The 19,827-nt window shown below is 35.8% G+C and overlaps 1 protein-coding gene across 2 annotated transcripts in view; it reads left to right on the top strand.

Annotated features, from left to right (window-relative positions):
- IL17RD (interleukin 17 receptor D) overlaps window positions 1–19,543 on the top strand; it is a 46,926-nt gene extending 27,383 nt beyond the window's left edge. For both annotated transcript variants that reach the window (XM_085235902.1, XM_085235903.1), the window contains exons 2-13: window positions 2,512–2,569; window positions 5,020–5,145; window positions 7,406–7,524; window positions 7,970–8,090; window positions 9,003–9,047; window positions 9,138–9,289; window positions 10,033–10,098; window positions 10,617–10,671; window positions 11,507–11,617; window positions 13,165–13,349; window positions 14,681–15,617; window positions 17,559–19,543. In XM_085235902.1, the coding sequence (XP_085092028.1) occupies window positions 2,512–2,569; window positions 5,020–5,145; window positions 7,406–7,524; window positions 7,970–8,090; window positions 9,003–9,047; window positions 9,138–9,289; window positions 10,033–10,098; window positions 10,617–10,671; window positions 11,507–11,617; window positions 13,165–13,349; window positions 14,681–15,617; window positions 17,559–17,674 (2,091 nt within the window). In that variant the 3' untranslated portion in view covers window positions 17,675–19,543. The remainder of the gene's footprint in view (window positions 1–2,511; window positions 2,570–5,019; window positions 5,146–7,405; window positions 7,525–7,969; window positions 8,091–9,002; window positions 9,048–9,137; window positions 9,290–10,032; window positions 10,099–10,616; window positions 10,672–11,506; window positions 11,618–13,164; window positions 13,350–14,680; window positions 15,618–17,558) is intronic.
- Window positions 19,544–19,827: the final 284 nt, after the last annotated feature.

The following is a 19,827-nucleotide window of genomic DNA, read 5'->3' as shown; positions in this document are numbered from 1 at the left end:
AATAAAACTAAATCAGATTATTTTCTTTCTGTTATATTTAATTTCCATTGTATTTGCTGCCTGGCAGTAGTAACATTTAGCTTTTCTCTGACACAAACAGTTTCTGCTGTTAACGTTTTCTTTAGCATTTCTTTCTGGAAATGGAGTCCTACGTCTGTTCCTTTCCAGACCAGTAATGAGTAGAAACAATAGTTGTAGATGCATTTCACTAATGAGAATGTACCACGTATGTAGGCCAAATATCAGAAAATTACAAAAACAAACAAAAATAGAGATTACCTTTGCATAATAGTCTTTGTCTCTCATGAATAGTCACACTGTTTCACGTTGAAGGATGGAGGCTTGAAGTGAAATGCCTGCACATGCCTTATCAGCCCGGTGAGTTAGTCATTCATTCTTCAGGAGATGAGGTGCATTAATGTTAAGCAGAGCTGTGCTAATTGAAGATATCTTAGGATCTTAACCTTCGCTGTTGATGTAGGTTGAGGAACAATTCCAACATTAATCTCTGTGCCTTGAGGTATGCGTTCTGTGATGGAAATTCTTTCAGACTTACTTGCGCAATAGTGAAGAGGGATTTGGATTTTGCTTCTCGTGTTTTCTACAGAATTCTGTGTTTTGAGCTCATGTACTGCGAGACTGAATGTTTCTATCAATAACAGCCCCCCACCTCCACTTTTTAACAATCAGGATTATTTGTAACTTAATCTGTGTGCATTTCAACTTTGATTATCTGCTTAAAGATCAGTACTGTACTCAGGCCTGTATTTAGAAGATGTTTTGGCTATTTTCTTTGCAATATGTGCCTTCTCAGTCCCTGTGTGTAGAAGTATGTGGACCGAAGGGATTTTTTGGACAAAGCTCCAGGCAATGGAGCTTTCTAGGAATGCTCAGAATAAACTAAAAGCTACGTGTAAATTCGGCCAATGTTAGTGGTTAATTAACTAGAGCATAGAGCCCTAGGGCCCTAACATTAGCATTTATAGTTTTAAAGTATGTGCTCTAAACAAATTGTCTTAGCAGTAAGCCATTCAAACAGCATGCCTACTTTATGGCTTAAACAGGAGGGCGTGCTTCCTGGAAGAACCTTTGGCTCCCAGCAGGAAGGACTTGGAGGATAACCACCAAAGTATGGTTCTCTACCTAGCTGACATGTTATAACATAAAACTTGTGTGACAACTATCTAGTTCACCATTTTAAGGTGCTCCTCACTCTTTCCCAAATTTCTACAGCCTTTCTGCATTTTTTATACACTTTTAAATATAAGGAATAAAAGATCAAATGAGTGAAAATAATTGTGCTGATTTTCAGTGGGGGTTTGGTGGTATTTCTCATCCTCAAAGCTTCAGTTCTACGACCTTAAGAGTTGAGCAGAATTGAATATCTGTCTTTTCTCACTTATAAATATACAAAGCCAGTGTTATTTTTGTCTTTTTTTTTTCGTATGTTTGATCATCACACGCATGCGCTGTCTTTGTTTTGCTGGAGTTAGTTAAATGGGATTTTGTGTAGCTTAAGAGAAACAGGAAATATTTCAAAAGAGAAAAGATATTAGTAGAAAAGTTAAGACTTGGGGAAAAAAAATTGACACCTTCCTGTTTCAGGAAACATTTTTGTATAACAGCTTGTTTAACGCCAAACTAAATCAAAGCTAAACAAATGCAAAGCCACCTGAGAAGAAAGTGAGATTACAAAATTGACTTCCAGGGGTACTATTAAGATCTGCTTTGCTTTTGTTCTTCATATGCTATTTTATATCTTTTTGCAAGGTGATTACACTCATACTTTGTTCTTCTTTCTAACCACTTGGCCGTGAGATGCAGTGCGTGTTTATGCAATTCTGACAGCATCTGCTTACAGTTGGAGTCCTCTTATACTATTAACTTCTTCTCTTTGCATTGTAGTGCTATGTATATATAAAACCCATATATAAATGAAAAAGGATAGCTGGCAGAGGTGTTTAAGTTCCTCTCAGAGGGCAGTGGGGTGGTTCTGATGGCACCTTAGTTTCTGTGACATTGAGCGAGACGTGGTGTGTTTTCATAATGTTTGAGAACATATTATAAAATATTTGATCTAAACAGTGTCTGATATGGAAGAATGAATTTCTGCAGTATTCACATCTACTGGTATAGTGAAAGATGTGTATGTTGTTCCAAAAGTAATGCCTCCTATTTTATTTCCACAGAAACTATAGCAGATACAAAGAGCACAATAACATTATTTGATAGAGCAAATTAGCATGCTTTCCCTAGTACTTTAGAATGCTATTTTCCAACGTAGTCACCACCCTTAGCAACATTATACTGGGAATGTTGGTGGCAGGAATATGCAACCTGATCCGTTACTGCTTGTGTTTAGATTGTCTGACTGATGGTGTGCCTAAGCAGAAGAAAAAAAAACCACATAAGTTCTCTTATTGTCCAAAACACTACTTACAAAGCAGGAATGTTCAAAATTGTTTGTTTGTTTTTTTAAATTCACATTAATTTCTTGATATTTCTCTACAGGGCCTGTCATCTGTCACCAAGAGCAATGGGCTTCTCAATATCACCTTTAAATATGACAGTAAGTAGAAAATTCGCACTTAATTCACAACAATCAAGTATGCAGTCTCAGTTGTCAATATACAGCAGTATCTTTCTTAAAAATGACTCAAAGAGTAACATGACCTCTTTAGTTCCAAAACAACTTTCAAATCTAGGTTTGTTTCTTCTCAGTCTGGTGGGTCTTCCTATATTTCAATAATTAGAGTAAGTTGGTCTAATCCTTTGTAGTAGTTTCACTATCAGATCATTCACCCGCTATTGGTCAGGGAATTATAAAGAGTGTTTTCATTCTGTTGAATAATGCAGTCACTGAAAACTTTACACAGAAATATATAAGTGGCCATCATCACTATAAGCTCAATGTACAGACGAGAAGGTCCCAATTTATAGTTGCAGGGTTGGAATAAAGCCAGTGCAAGTTCCATCCATCCCTTCTTCCCTCCCTTTTTTTTTTTGTCCACTCAAATAATTCATTCTCATTATCCTTACATCCCTCAATTTAATGCTAATTTCTGAATTTGGAATCTTTCATTGTGAATTCATTTTTTATCTAATCTTCTTAAAGAAATGAGCAAGATTTAAGCACATCAGATTGTACAAGAGATAACTATATACAAGTTACCATTTGTTATCTGTACAAAGAACAACAGTAAGAAATGTCAGTTGGAGCAGAGTTCCGTGCTTTTATTTCACACAATGGAGTTTGTTGAAGTCCCAGTGTCTGTCGCATTTTTTCCATTAATTCTGGCACCAGGAACTGTAATTAACCAATGGCAATTGTTAATTCAAAGTTCTGCTGGCACTGCACACTTCCTGAACGAAGGTATTATTGGAATTATGCAGTACTAGGGAGAGAGGTCTCTGATATCAAGGCTAAAATGTTCATATAATGTGGAAATACATTCTAAAATTGAGTAAGCCAGTGTAAAGCAGAATGTGGCTTGCTAGCTATGATTTAAAGGCTCTTAGCTTGCCACACAGCAACTCTAATGAACTCAGTTTTATGATCTCCTATTAGTTGGTTAGATTATTTATTCAGGTGAAAAACAAATGTTTGTATGTTTTAATATTCCAACTATATTCAAGTAAAATAAGTGATTTCCTGAAAAAAGTGCACTTTTTCCGTGTTGTTTTCGTCCTAAATTTGTTATTCTTTGAAAATATAAATCAGTGTCTTGCAGTCAGACCTCAGACATTTGTGTTATAATGCATTCTGGCAAATTATCATTTGACCAGAAATTTTAGCAAGCAGGATCCAATATCTCGAGCTTGCTTTTAATTAGTTCCAGACCTAGCAAAAGCTGTTACTTCAAAGTTTCCATTGAAAGAGATGCTCTATTCTCTGAAGAGGAAGTTCATGCTGTCATTCCATTCACTCATAGCAACAGAATTCTACAAACAGCAGAGTAAACACCAAATGCCCAGCTTGTGGAAAGAGCAGTATTGTACAAACTGTTCTGTTTTTAATTGTGGGGCAGTTACATGAAAGACCACTTACCATCATTGTTTGTAGCAGAAAAGTCGTTTTCTAAAACTACTTTTTACTTAGCTATTTTTTTCCTTCTTTAAGGAGCACATATCTGAATTAAATTCTGATTTCTTGTATTGGTTTATTATAGCATTTGATTTTTTTTTTAATTTTTTATTTATTTTTTACAAACTCTATATATCCAAATGCAAACCATATAGATTACATCTGGATTTTCAGGTTTATCATCAGTTACTGAATGGGTGGCAGAGAAGTAGTCAAGATCGAGCAGTATCTGTAGTTAAGAGCACTTCTTGGGCTCCAGTTCTAAAACTTCACATCGTTATTGTTGACATCAGAGCCTGGTCATTCACCAGTGTTCTCTTGCTCTGTGCACTGTACGTGCACAAATTAAATGGCAGTGCTTACATTTTGAGTAATTAGTGAGGGAAAAAAAAAATACTCTTTAGAGAGTTCCAAAATATGTCATTTTTACAACCTGTGATACGGGCTGCTCTGGCATTCCAAAATGGTAAATGAGGAGTCCTGCAAATGAGGCTTTGGCAGCTCATCGAAGTGGTTGTGCTCAATGACTTCTGAAGCTTTGAACTGTTTTTCATTGTTCTAAGACAAAAGCTTCATGTTGATATACTGTACAGTATTAATTTATTTTAAAATAGCGTGCATAACTTTGCTCACTCTTGAAGAAATGTCAGAGAATTAACTTCTTTATTCAAGTAGAAAAATGTGGGCCTTCCTGGAAACTGAAGTTTCAAGATTCTTCTCTGATGTGGCACAAGAACCAGGTTGGTTTAGGTTGCCCAGAGATGCGGTGGAAACTCTGAGCCTGGAGACATTCAGGGCCAGGCTGGACCAGGCTCTGAGCTGTGGTTGCCCCTGTTCAGAGAAGAGGACTGGGTGACCTTCAGAGGTCCCTTCCAACTCTAAGGGTTCTACGAACTCATGTTTCTTTTAAAACATTTATTTCTCTGTATTTTCAGACTGCACTCCTTACTTGAATTCAGTGGGAAAACACGTGATTGGAGATGTGCAGAATATAACCATCAGTCAGTATGCATGTTATGAACAGGTTGCAGTCACAATACTTTGGACAGCAAATGCCGTTGGTAAGTAGTAGAGGAAAGTGAACTAATTAATCGTGTCTTTGCTAATGAATTCTTGTTGATCAGATCAGTTAATATAACTGAATTATGCTTGAAGCATTAAAGAAAACTGCTTAAGAAAGAAATTCTTGACAGCTTTGCAGAACTGCTGCTTTAAATAAGCTATTAAAGGAAAGATGTACCGGAGAAGATAGATTCTTAACAGTAAGGTAAATGATTTCTCTAATAAAAACAACATTTTTATGGTAACCACTGATAGAGCAACTGCTTTGACTGGAATGAAAAGGAAGGGTTCTGGGGTAAGGTTACAGAGGTAGCACCAGACCTGAAATTCGTTCACTGTTACCATTCATAGTCAAGCTGTCGCAGCAATGAAGTTGTTTTCAGAAGCCTGCAAAGTGCTACAAGTTGACAGAATCTTTATAACACTTCAAAGTGAGGTGGGGAGCAACCATGAAAATGTTCTGTACCACACAGAAGTTCACTGTGTTTTTTTTTGTTGTTGTTGCAAAGAGCTTAAAAGAGTTGTGCTCATGTCTTTGAGTGCTTTTCAATATCAAGTAAATCATTAGAGTTAAGCATAGTATAGTTTTTGAAATTAAAATGTTTGATTAATGTTCATTTCTTCATACAGCAGTCTCTCAACTTGATATTTCATGGTTCATACAAAGTTTAATTTTTTTCTTACAATTAAATAACATGGGAAGTTTATGTGGTAAGATGATACCCTAAGTGTTGAGGTATGGCAGCTGAAAAAGTGTCTTTATTGAACTTGACATACATTTTTTAGCATAGATCTGCACTTATTAAGTCAAACACTTTAGAGAAGTGTAACAGTCAAATTTTCTTTGTGCCCTCCCAGTATTAAATCTTGCTTCTGGAGTTTGTTTGATAACATTTAAAATTTGTAAGAGCAAGTAATGATTAGTTGCTGGAGCTTAATGCAGTATGTGAAAAATACCCTGAATTCTGTAGAAGTGTGCAGTTGAAAACAGTTGGTAATCTTCAGCTGCAGACTGGATGAATCAGAACTGTATGGGAAACAAAGTCTGGTGTTCTCTATTGTCTGATCAGAGGTTAAACCTCTGGGAAGCGTGAAGGCAGAACTGCTGTTGAAACATCTTGGGTAACACAGAGACTGGACACTTCTGTGGCCTTCATGTAAGCACAAACAGTGCTTTTGTTCTATGGAGCATTAGGAACACATGAAGCATGGCCTTTCTTTTACTATAAAACATTTTCTTTCTTTTATTATAAAACCTTTTAAAAAAATTATTGGAACAGAGGAGGTTCTCTCTTTTTTCTTTTCCCACCCGTTCCCTCCCCCCCTTCCTTCTTTCCACCCTTCCTTTCTTCCTGACAAGCATAGTGTAAAGCCAGGTTAATCTGTGTTGATTCTTGTGCCATTTACCTTACAAAAATGGTGCCTGTGCCTCAGGTAAATATGTATTCTGCCACATGTAATTCTCTTTAATGTATGGAATTAGATGGAATAAGGGTAACCAGTCTTGAAGAACTGTGCAGTGACTTTGACACCTGAATCACAAATCTGTCACAGCATCACACTGATATTGTGCTCTGATGCTTCTATCACTGTGATCACACTGATTAGTTTAGTCATTTAGTTAAATAATCCCACGATGAGAACATTGCAAAGAAAGTGCTGAGAGTTGGTTGTGTTAGAGGAGCTTGAAAACAATGGGTGTAGTTCTGGCATTACTTAAAAATAACTGGACGTGTGCACTCACTGGAGTAGATTCCATTCCTTCTAAGTCAGGCTTTCTGTTACACAGTAATATTCTAGAAACAAAGAGATTGTAGTAACTGCTATCCCTTTAAACTGAAGATTGAAAAATTGTACGAATATGTTATGAAGATGTATTTCTGTAATTTGCTAGCAAACTATTACATTGCAGTGCAAATCATGGAAGTACAAAGTTACTATTAAATGTATTGCTGGTGAAGGAACTGATTATTTATATTGCAGTGATAATTTGAAAGCCTCAGGTGCAATGGGAGTCCCTTTGCTCTAAGTATCACACAGGTGTGTAGTAATTACAGCCTTTGCCAGAGACTGAATTCTAAATAGGCAAGATAGACAATGTGGGAAGAACTGATGTCACAAGTATTAAAACACAAAGGTATTTCGTGTGAGGGTTAGCATTTAAATGTAAAGAGAAATTGAACTATCTTCATATCACATAAAATATCACTGAATGCATTTTGAAATATTAGTCTGTTTTAAATGCTCTGCTGTTTGCAGGGATTGAATACCTGAGAGGATTCCGAGTAATACTTGAAGAGTTAAAGTCAGAGGGAAGGCAATGTCAGCAGATGGTTTTAAGAGATCCAAAGCAGCTGAGCCCAAGTTTTAAAAGAACAGTAAGTGCTTTTGTTCAGGAAATGCTTCTCTGTTGCTTGTGTGTGTAGTCTTGAACATATTTATGTGCTGTTTATAAATCTGGGTATATATTTAGATAGATATGTAATTAATGTGATGTTTACTAGGATGGAAATTGCTTCCCAACATGATTCTCTAGTGAACAGTTGTTGACTGGAGATAGATGTGCTCCCCTTCTGTAAGAGCTTTCCTGAGGCTAGAAACTGTCAGAAAATTGTTTGGGGTGACTGGGGGGGAGAGGTGGCACATCTGTAACAAGTCCACATCCCAGATCTGTGTGAAGCTTCCTCATGTCAATGTTGTAATGGAGGGAAAGAGAAAAGTTTCTTAATATATTCATTAATACTCATGTTTGCAGATCTGTGGGCAAATACTGAAGGAAAATGTCTTTAGTTAAAGTTTTTTCAATCTTGTCTTTTTGTGTAGGGAATGGAATCTAATCCCTTTGCAAACCTGAAGTTTGAAACAGATTACTTTGTAAAGATTGTACCTTTTCCTTCCATTAAAAATGAAAGTAATTATCATCCATTTTTTTTCCGAACTCGACGTAAGTATTGCATACAGTACAGTATTACATGATATCATTCCTTTCCCCTCCTTTTTTTGTTTTCAGAAATAGCTTTTCTGATTAAAATAGCTTTTCGTGTAGAACATAATGTCAGAGGAGTCTGGGTTGAGATACTTACTGACACAGTCTTTGAAAGAAGATCTGGGTATTAAGTAGAAAGAATTTGAATTCCAATGATAAATCTGTAGTGTATAATTCATGTTAGCCACAACCAGAGGGAGGGTCTCAGAAGGGCCTATAATTGCCTGAGATCTGCCTGCAGCAGGATTACTCATGAAGGTGGTTCATTCCTTTTCTTCCCCTCACTGGACACTGTGAAAAAGCTCAAATCGCTTTTGCTTTTGAGATCAGTTTCAGAAATGGGTACGTAGAGGGTAGGTATGGATGAATGCATGTGAAATGAGGCAGCAGATGGTTTTAAGAGATCCAAAGCAGCTGAGCCCAAGTTTTAAAAGAACAGTAAGTGCTTTTGTTCAAGATATGCTTCTCTGTCAACAAATCAAGTTGACTTTCTCAAAATTACTTAGCAATTAGCAATTCTTATTGCAGTCTAATGAGAATAAACTTGAATAAACTCATCAGTACCTAAATAGAATTAAATAGAATCTGTAAGTACCAATTCAGGTAAAGTGTTGGTATTTGTCCTGCTAAGGATTACTATTTTCAATTTACTGAACCTATCTCACTTAAAGATGAGAAAGGACTTGAATTATATCTTAGAAGGTTAGTTTGCAAAATATACTCACTCTGAGTGTATTACAGACTGGAAAATAAATGAGACTACTGACTTTAAAATGCTGAAATAACTCCTTTCTTTTGCACTTTATTTTTATACTCACATAGCATAGCATGTGGATGCTCTGTCATTAATCCTTTTACCTCTATTTTCAGCGTGTGAATTATTGCTACAGCCAGAAAACCTCATCTGCAAACCTTGTAAGTAAAACGTAATACTTTCTATATACTTATAAGAACTTACTGCCCTTAAAGAGTCATTTGCCAGTTTATGAATGTTTTCTCTGACAGACTGGAAGCCACGGAATTTGAATGTTACCCAGCAGGGATTCAATATGCAAGTCTCTTTTGATCATGCTCCCCACAACTTTGGATTTAGATATTACTTTCTTCACTACAAACTGAAGCATGAAGGGCCGTTCAAGCAAAAGACCTGCAAACAGGTATATCACTGTGTTTTGCAACTCTCAAAAGTAGAAAACTCATTCACATGGATGTTCTAAGGTTTCATGGAAACTTAATACAAAATTTGATCACTTTGAAGATTTTAAACTGTTTGGTGCTATTTATGGAAGTATCTGTTGTGCTGTGATAGCACTCATCAATCAGAACAACACTTAGGTTGCTCAGTGGTGCTGAATACTGTAAGCAAATGAGAAGAGGCTGTTCTCTCTTGAAGGCCATACAGCTGATTAATACTTCAAACTGCATCTTATTACATTTGTTAAATGTTCCTTCCAATTATGTGATTTTATCTCCACACCAAATTTTACCTCTGAACAGATTACCCATTTGAGATGGTGTCACAAGGTACTGCTCATTTCAATGTGAGTGTAGAATTTGGTTCTCTGTGATTTTGTCCAGTGTGCATATGTCTTCCTATGGGTGCTGCAGTTTGCTGTATTGTTTTCCTTAGCTTCGGTTATTTTTCAATGTCAAATTTTATCTCAGTGGACAACCTTTGAAAACTGTTTGGTTTTTTTTTAAATGGATAATTGATCATATTGTACTTCTGCAAGCAGAGGACTGTAGTCCTTGCATACTTGAGTAGAGAATTAGTTGAGCTGGTTTAATACAGAAGAGCACCCTATGTTTCTAAATCAATATGAACGTATTTTACATTATATTTTGAAAGTATGCGAGTGTGTCATGCAGAGTATTTTTTTTTTTCTTTTTTTTGATGTAGGATCAAAATACAGATACTACAAGTTGTATTCTTCAGAATGTAACTCCAGGGGATTATATAATTGAGGTAATGTTTACAGAGTCATTTTTACTACAGCAGAATGAATACATTCATGGAGGAATTAAGTGAAATTTAAGTCCAAATCTTTAGTGACTTCAGGCATCCCTCCTGAGGTACCTTGGCCAAGTAAACTGTACTTGTAATTGTACTTGAGCTTTCCGTAGTTCTGCTTCTCTAAATGCATAGTTCTTTCAATTGTGCCTGCAAGTAGAATTGTGAGCCTGAATAATTCTTGGATTTTGGTTCTTCACTGGAATTATAAAGTTTGGCCAATTTCTACTATACTTGAAAGTTATGTCTCTTTTGATGGATGATGGTACATGTACTGTGCAAGTTAGTATCAGGAGAATAAGCTACGTACTGCCAAAGACAAATGATTTCACTAGCTAGTACTTTTTGGTGCTCTGTAACTTTTTGAACAGTAAGTTTCTCATCAGGCTGTGGGAGCTGTTATAGTTGTTTCAATATTGCAGAAAATGAAATAAAATTTCCACAAAATAAAATTCAACTTTTATTTTCCAAAGCTGGTCGATGACACTAATACAACAAGGAAAACAATGCACTATGCACTAAAACCAGGTATGAATATTGTTTTTTAAGTAGTATGGCTTATGAACTTAGATTGTTTTGGTTGCATTGGAAATAAATGTTGATTTGACATATCTGTTCACTGCAGTGAAGACTGCTGACGCAAATGTGCTGTGATCTTTTGATGAAAAGGGAGCACGCTTGTATGTACGTGTTTACATTTAGTACAGTTTAGATCAAGATATAATTGGAAGTCGTTATGGATACATCACTTTTGTTACAGATATGAAAATTCATGATCTGTACCTAAATAGCAAACAAACAATGCATGCAGTAGTGTGGAAGTAATGTAATGAAACTCTGAGAGCAGCCTGAACACGTTACCTGGCTATGCACTTCGGCCCTGAAATGAAATAAAGCATTCTGAAAAATCTGTCAGTTGAATGCTTGGCTTGAAATTAAATGAGGATTTCATAACTGCAGACCCAAAGCGTAGCCCTAGATGAAGGCAATAGACACAGTGGACTGATGCAAAGTTTTTGTAGTCTTTGTGGGAAGCCACTATTTGAGCTCTCTGGAATGAAAATCCAACAGTTGAAATGACTCTTGCATATCATGTTAAAAATATAACTCATTTACTCCCTCATCATGAGGGTGCAGTACGCAGAAAGCTCTTGTTTCTGATGTTAATTGCTCTAATGCTGTGGTTATCAGGACAATTAGCATAAAACCTATTTAAAATGGAGCAGAACATGTTGTTTGAATTTACTGTACATTTGCAAATTACCTGATAATAATGTGCTGCAGCAATTTTACATTCGCGTTGTAAAGATTTGATTGAGGTTTTTTAATAAGCACACGCCTAATTCTGCTTTGTTTTTCAAAGTACATTCTCCATGGGCTGGACCAATAAGAGCTATTGCCATTACAGTCCCTTTAGTTGTCATTTCGGCGTTTGCAACACTTTTCACTGTGATGTGCCGCAAAAAGCAGCAAGGTAAGAGGGTTCATTCAGTGTGATATAAAGATGCACATTTGCAACTACAAAGGTCCTAGTTAGTAGCTTTATTCTAGAAACATCTTTACCTGAAGAACTTTCTTTTTCAGCTCTTCCTCTTTCCACATTTGAAGCTGTGTTGAAACTTGTAGCCAATTCTTAGTTCAATGCATGATGATGATTTATTTCCAAAAGAAGTATTACATTACAAATCTAGGCTTCGGTGTAGAAAGGAGAGAACTGAAGAATTGATGGAAATTATTTTTTTAATTAGGGTTTCTATTTATTTCTGAAAGTAATGCATGACCTGTGTAGAATACAAGCATATCTGTAAATTGATATATTTTAAACATTGCCTTGTTTCATTCAAAAGTATCTACTGATACTGATTTTAAGCCAGAAAGAAAGTAAAACCGTGTGACACAAATGTAATTCTCAGTACTGTCTGGAATACTACTTGTATCTGTTATTCCAGATTGCTCACTTTCCTGGAAGTTGCCTTTACACTTCATCCTAAGCCTTCTCTCCTAAAACTTAGTTGCAGATGTTTCTGTAAATTAGATTCCATCTCTATACCCTGATTTCTCTCTCCACTATGTCCAGGAGCTGGCAAGCTGTGCTTGTTACTCTGAGATGTTAAAAATCAGTTGGCATTTTTTGGTAGAATCTCGGGAATCATGCTGTTTCATCAATATGGAAAAAGTGATTACATTCTCTAAGCCCCACGTATCTGTGTTATCCATTTGAATTTTGGAAATGAGATATAAAGCAGAGATATATGCCACTTGAGTTAAATCCCTTTACCTTCTGGTCTTCTGTGGCTGTTCTTTTGCTCGCGACTAGCACTGTTCCAACAAAAAGACAAATCACTGAGGATATCTACGCAGAGAGTTGTTCCAGAGTAGTTATTCCTGATGAATTATTCTAAGAAAAAAATCCCTAGGGGCAAAGTTTATATTTTGAAATAGGCATGTTTTATTCAAAATCAGTTTAATCAACTGTAGAACTATATTGAGTTAGTCTGGTGTAGGGCACCCACGTTCCAGTGTAAGTGCATCCCATCCAAGGAAGGAAACATGCATAGCTATTTTGAACTAAGTTAATTTTATCTAAATTCAAATGCATGCCAAATTAATTTTCAAAAAACATTACATACCAGAGAGATGCTGTGTGATATTCTGAAAGGATCTTTACTCCTGGAATTTTGTATTTAAAAGGACTTAGTTGTGCAGGAAGCTCTTCATGACAGTATATCTGTAAGACTTCTTTCATAGTGAGCTGAAACAACTTCATTCTACTTATAAACTAAAACTTTCTTGAGTTTTCTGAGTTGTGCAGCAATACAATTTCATATTTCCCTTTTCAAGTATGTTCCACACATGTAACAGCTCGGAAGCTGGTAGATTGAGCGTATGCAACTTTTTCAGTCTGGAAAGGAATTTGAAAAAAATTCTTTTCAATCTGCTTTAGTTAAAAGTCTAGAAAGTTCAAATAAACAGAAGAGCACCTTTACAGTATGAATTCTCTTTCTTTTTTTTCCAATTTAGAGAATATATATTCCCATCTAGATGAGGAGAGCTCAGAATCTTCAGCTTATGGTGCAGGTCTCCCTGTGGAAAGACTTCGCCCCCGGCCAAAAGTGTTCATCTGCTATTCCAGTAAAGATTGCCAGAAACACATTAATGTTATCCAGTGCTTTGCTTATTTTCTTCAGGATTTTTGTGGCTGTGAGGTAAGCTCAACATTTCTACTGTTAACAGAATTACTTTAATTAAAAGAGTACTTGCAAAACTCATAGCGATAGAAGTGGGATATTTCAGTGTCTCCTATGGACAGACATAATTTGCATTATTTTTCTACATATTACATAAAATTTCTTCACTTAAGAAAAGGAAGAGATCCTAGCCTGCATAAAAAACAGAATTGTGAAAAACAAGACAGTTAATAGTTATTTTTTGTTGAATTGTAATCCTATCACTGAGGTCCTGAATGTATGAATTGAAAATGATTTTTCAGCTCTACAGCAAGTCTGACCTCTGGTGGCCAAGCACATAAAGTAATCGATGCCTCGACCTTCATTCATATGCTGAAAATGGTTTGGATCACATGTTCTGTAAATAACAACCTGGAATCCCCTTTTGAGATTAGTACATTTTAGATTAGTATTTAGTACTGATACACCATACCTCTTTAGAATAGCATGGAGTTGAGCTGTTACCACTATAACTATACCCTGCAACATATGATGTCAGGCGTCACTTCAGATTTGTAAACTATATATAAATAAAATAGCATCGATGTTTAGAAATAATCTTTGTGGGGTTTAATTATTGCTCAGTGAATGACAGAACAGTTAGACAGTTTTCTTTTAAGTGAAACTCGAAGGAATTCATAAGGAACAAAACAAATGGCATTTGAGACCCCTTTAAAATAATAACAGGACAATACTAAAAATCCTTTATCACAGGTGGAAGATCAGACATTTTCCTGAAGAACAGAAATAAAGAGAAACGCAAAAGCAAAACTACCTCATTGTGCCTTTATCAGAGCATCTCCCGAGCAGCTGTAAAGTGACTTCTCATACATGATTACTTTCTTCCTGTAGATGACTAGCAGTCTTCATGAGTCTTTCTGTTCAGGGCATCTGTTTACCCTGTCTTCTGATGTGGCAAAGTTTTCTATTCTGATGTAGGTGAGATAGCAGAGGAAACAGAGGTATTTCTCAATTTAAAAAAATGCTTGAGAGAAGACTTAGTAGGTGGTTTTGTGTCTATTTTTTTTTTTTTTAGCCTTAGCAGCTCACTGGTTTCCTTAGTCCAGTGAAATATTCAGGCCACAGGCAATGTTTAGAGTGGCGAATAATTACTGAAAGGGTACCACTGATTCTAGTTTGTCCTTTACTAGTGCTATGTTAATTATTGCTTCTTTTTCTTTTAAAACAGTTTGCATTTGCATCAGGGACAATTAAACTCGTAATTCTCAATAGTTGGATAAATACTATACATTATTTAATTAGAAATATGTAATAAAAATATTGAGCGGAATGTTCTTTCTGTTTTTCAGGTGGCTCTGGATTTGTGGGAAGATATGAAAATTTGTAAAGAAAGTCAGAAAGAATGGCTCATTAAAAAAATAAATGAGTCTCAGTTTATCATCATCGTGTGCTCCAAGGGAATGAAGTACTTTGTTGAAAAAAAGAATTGGAAACACAAAGGAGTAACCAAAGACACAGGGAAAGGAGAACTCTTTCTGTTTGCTGTGTTGACTGTTGCAGAGAAGCTTCGTCAAGCAAAGCAGAATTCAAATGACCTCTGCAAGTTCATTGCAGTCTACTTTGATTACTCCTGCGAGGGAGACATTCCTGGTATTCTGGATCTAAGTACAAAATATAAGCTCATGGACAATCTGCCTCAGCTTTATTCCCATTTACATTCCAGAGACCTTAGTGTGCAGGATTCAGAGGTGTTTCCCACTAATGTTAGTAAAAGGAATTATTTCAGGAGCAAATCTGGTAGGTCTCTTTATGTTGCCATTTGTAATATGCATCAGTTCATTGATCAGGAACCAGACTGGTTTGAGAAACAATTTATTCCCTTCCTTCCACATCCTTTGCATTACTCGGAGCCTGTCATGGAAAAATTTGACTCAGGCTTGGTTTTAAATGACTTAGTGAATAAACAGGCGGCGGATGATGATTTTTACCTGAAAACAGATGTAAATATTTCAGCTGGAAATTCAGACTCTCATTGTATAATTCAGCACTTAAATCTTGGAGAAGACATAGAAACTCAGGACATTCAAGGTGGTGGCAGCTCTGTTCTTCGACCATTACTACATGCTGTTAAAGCTTCAAATCTTAAAGATATGCCTCGAGATTCTGGAATCTATGATTCATCCGTTCCTTCATCTGAGTTATCTTTGCCTTTAATGGAAGGACTACTGACAGATCAAACTGAAACATCTTCCATCACAGGAAGTGTTTCCTCATCATCAGGTTTAGGTAAGATACAGCGGTGTTTTAAAAAATATATTCAAACATCTTAAAATACCAAAGATACCATACAAGGAAACATAGAAAGCAGCAGAGGAAGTAAGTATTACATACAGGTGGTCAAAAAAGATAGGTTCTAAGTAACTTTAAGAAAACTAATCTTATGGTGGGGAGGGGATCCTTAGCTAAGTAAGATCTCATAAAGATCATATTAGTTAGCCACTTTTCATTAAATGACCTAATTACCAGAAAGATTGTATCTTTCTTCCAGAGGCTCCTTGGCAACTGGCATGCTAAGCTGACAGCAGTGTGGTTTAATCTGGAGGGTACTGTGGTGAAGCTTACTTAAAGGAAGGCTGTACATCTAAACTGATGTCCTATTTTGCTCTAATACATACCAGAACCTATTAGGAATATGCTCTGTACTGTGGTGAACTCAAGCTTCAGATTTGCATTAGGCTCACTGGATATGGAGCTGAGAGGAATGAACTAAAGGGTTTCACTGGAGGAATTTAAGTGCTCAGGAGACTCTCAAAAAGATACAAAGATGTAATTGCCTACAGTTAGATGGAATAAATATTGCCACAGGCCATGTGAACAGCTGATCTCACCATGCCAATTTGAACACATTGAATTGGCATCACAACCGCATCAGAATTGTTCCAGCAATTGCATTTATTGGATGAGAACATTTGAGTTCTTCCTTATGCAACTACAGCAGGTGAATATTGCATTTTGATGCTGATAATCTGTTCTGCTTTCTTGAATGAGTGTTGGCAATGAGCTAACCTGGTAGACTTTTGTCCTACCTAAATGCATTCTTTTCATTATCCCGATAATTCACAAGCCATTGATGCCATAATTTTGTTAGGAAGGAAACATATAGATACTGATGGATACAGCATCTGTATCTATAGGCTATATATTCTGTAGGGAAAAACAGCAACAAGAACAACAAGAAATTGAAAGCTTTCTGTGAAAAAAATACAGATTTATTGATTTAATTGTATAAGACATAAATACCTAGGTTGTTTTTTTTTTAAATTCATACTATATTTTTTTATTTCCTGCAGTCTTGTAAGTCAGCTTTTTTTCCTCACATATTTGTGGGAAAATTTACAGGCAAAACATCTGTGAAGGTAGATTAATGCTTCTCTGTGTGAGTGCCTTACCAGCGTTCCCCTCCATCACAGCACTCTCAGCTGAGTATCTCAGCTGCCAAGTGGTCTCTGAAAGAAAGAGACAGTCTTCTCAATAATTAAATCTCAAGTCACATACATACTTGTCTGCATCTTTTGGCTACAGACGTTGAATTTTATAGCACTACCTGATAGGAATGAATCTTAACTTTGATGCTGCAACAGCCAGGGAAACCTAAATTACTTGTCACGTTTTCTCATTCATTGTTCCTGTCCAAAAATACCACCGTGACTCTCACTCATACTTCCCCTCCCAAACAGTGGTCTTAATTCAGTGCAAAGAACTGTCTAGAACTGACTGCCACCTACCTATTAAATAGATTGCAACTCTTTACATCTTTTTACTGTCACAGACATACAAAATATTTATAGCAGTAATATTTATATGCATTTTAGTAAGAGGAGTAAATAGAGTTGTATTGCTCGTATTCATGTTCTAATAGTTGGACTAGTTCAAATTATGACTTTGAATTCACAGTACCACTTCTGTTCTGGCTACCTGTTTTTTATCCATTGCTTTGTCACCTCATAAGTGAATAGCTCTGCTTCTCCAAGAAGCCCTCCTGGGAAGAAAAGTAGTATTAATTCTTTAGATAAGGAATTACTGAGCACAGTCGGTCAGTGAGGCATTGTGATCCAGATGGTCTTTATAAGCTTTCTTTGCACTGTTTCTAAAACACTGGACAAATACAAAGTCAGTATTTGGAGTAATGAACTTCTTTTTTTTTCCTTCTTTTTCTTTTTTAAATAGGGGAAGAAGAACCTCCTGTAATCACTTCCACAAAGTTCTTAGTGCCTGGAATATGTAAAGCAGAACTTCATTGCCATATCCATACTGATGAACTTCAGGCAATTGCTCCTTTGTAATACATCAGTACATTGTTATGCATTGCCACTTTATCAGCAGCCTCTGTGCTTTAACCACAACACTATTCCAGCACTAAATCTACTTGAAGGAACAAATGCTCCCTGAAGATGACCTGTTATTCCTAAGGGATTTTTATGGCCAGTAAATTTGATCCTATAGGCTTTCATGATTTGAGAAGTGCATCGTGGAAGAACAGATAAAAAACATTTCAGTGTTATTCCTATTACTAACTTAAATTTCTTGATGTTATACTGTTTATAGATGTCATAATAAAAAGTGACCTTATTTACTAGCCATAGTCTTGTAACTGGACATAAAGTTGTTTGGAATACTGAGTTCAGTAAATTTTGTATTCCAGCCTCTAATGTCGAAAGCTGACATGTCTGATGACAGGAGTGTTGTAGTGAGTGAGAGCAGGATATTTTTAAAGAGGAAGATAAAAAAAACAAAGGTGAGATCAAGAAATTCTTCCTTCACTAAATCTAACCATACAAGTTCTTGATTAGTGCATTTTTTGCTAGTTTTACTAGAGGAAGTGATTGGACTGATGAAGTACAGGCAGAAAGAGTGCAGAAGTTGTGTGCTGAAGAGCTGCTGTGCATAGAAGTACCAAAGCTACAATCATAAGAGAGGCAATTTCTTAGCAACTGGAAGATGAAGGTAATGCTACTTTCCTCCAGGGAAAGTCCTAGTACTCATACTGTTATTTTATGCTAGGCTAAATGGAAGATTCTGTGGTTCTGTTAATTTCGGTGTTACTTAAAGGAATTAAGTTTTCATGTTGAGGTCTAAAAAAGCTCAGTTTTGAAAATGGAGAAAAGCAGTTGCTAGTTGTTTTTAATGTTTTTACTTTGATTTCTTCAAAATTTGCTGTATAATCCTACAATCAAGTCTTTTATAGGTGGAGGAAAAAACAAACAGTTCCTTCATTCCTTTATAGCATAAAGTGGAAACCGTATATTGCATGACCTTGGAAAAAAGAAAGTGTACTTAGTGGAAAATGTATAATAGAACAAACCCATGCTTTAAAGTATATCCACACACACACACAGAATTGAAGAAAATGATATGATTCTTGATCTAATTTAGGCATAATTTTTTTTAAAGCCACAGTAATTCATAAAATTAGAAAAAATATCATGTATATTGACATACTAGAAGGAAATAGTATTGAGTTTGCAAAAGTTCTCTATTTTTCCTCCAAAGAATGTAACAGCTAAAATCCTTGTAAAAAGTATTTTAAAAACAAATATGTAAATACATATATTAGAGGTTAGCTTACTGTTATTTTCAAGCATTAGTTGCTCTAAATAATGTTAATGATGAAAGGATCTCCTTAATTACTACTAGATGACAGTCTGTGGACATCAAATGTTTTAAAATACATTTTTTTTTGAAAGGTGGAAAAAAACTTGGAAAGCCAGAGGTTCAAGGAATAGCTGTATGTTCAATATTTTGGTATCATTGCCAAAATTGTACCAGTACATAATCACAGCAACTGCTGAAAATAGAATGCATCTGATATTTGCAAAAATAAAATTTTATGATACTTTAAGTTAGAAGTTAGGTATCAGAATAAAACTTTTTTTTTCAGTTGGTTTCATTTGGCTTTTCTTAGTAGTACAGAAAGACTTAGCTGGAGTCCAGTTGTTTTATCCAGTTATGCAATTATCTGATTTATGCAATTATGCACACCACACAAACTAACAGACTTGAACCACTGTTCACACTCCACATCTAGAAATGAAACTGATATTTTGATGTGTGTTTAATGTAGTCGTGCAACTGTCAGAAACTGTACTTGTCTGAAAGTTCTGTATTGGAAAGACTGGGTCTGATTTTTTAAAAATAAAACTGCCTTAATATGATTTTATAAAATTATTTTCTATGTATCCTCATGGAAGTTTGCCTAGCATTACATACTTACGTGTCAACTGAAATCTGTCCACACAAACTGTGTAGCTATAATGAACTGCTTTGGGTGCATTTTGTCAATGAAGATGCAATAATTATCTAAGATTTATATGCCTTTATTATTATTATTTTTTTAATTTGAATGAAATTCAGTGTTCCACTCAATGGATCCTCCAGACTGTATTCTCAAGGAAAAGTCTTAAAACCACTTGTGTTCCTTGTGTTGCTCAGGTAAATG

This window comes from Meleagris gallopavo, chromosome 14 (genome assembly GCF_905368555.1).
Source record: "Meleagris gallopavo chromosome 14, MGAL_WU_HG_1.1, whole genome shotgun sequence".
NCBI classification, from domain to species: Eukaryota; Metazoa; Chordata; class Aves; order Galliformes; family Phasianidae; genus Meleagris; species Meleagris gallopavo.
This window is presented reverse-complemented; position numbering and strand designations above follow the sequence as displayed.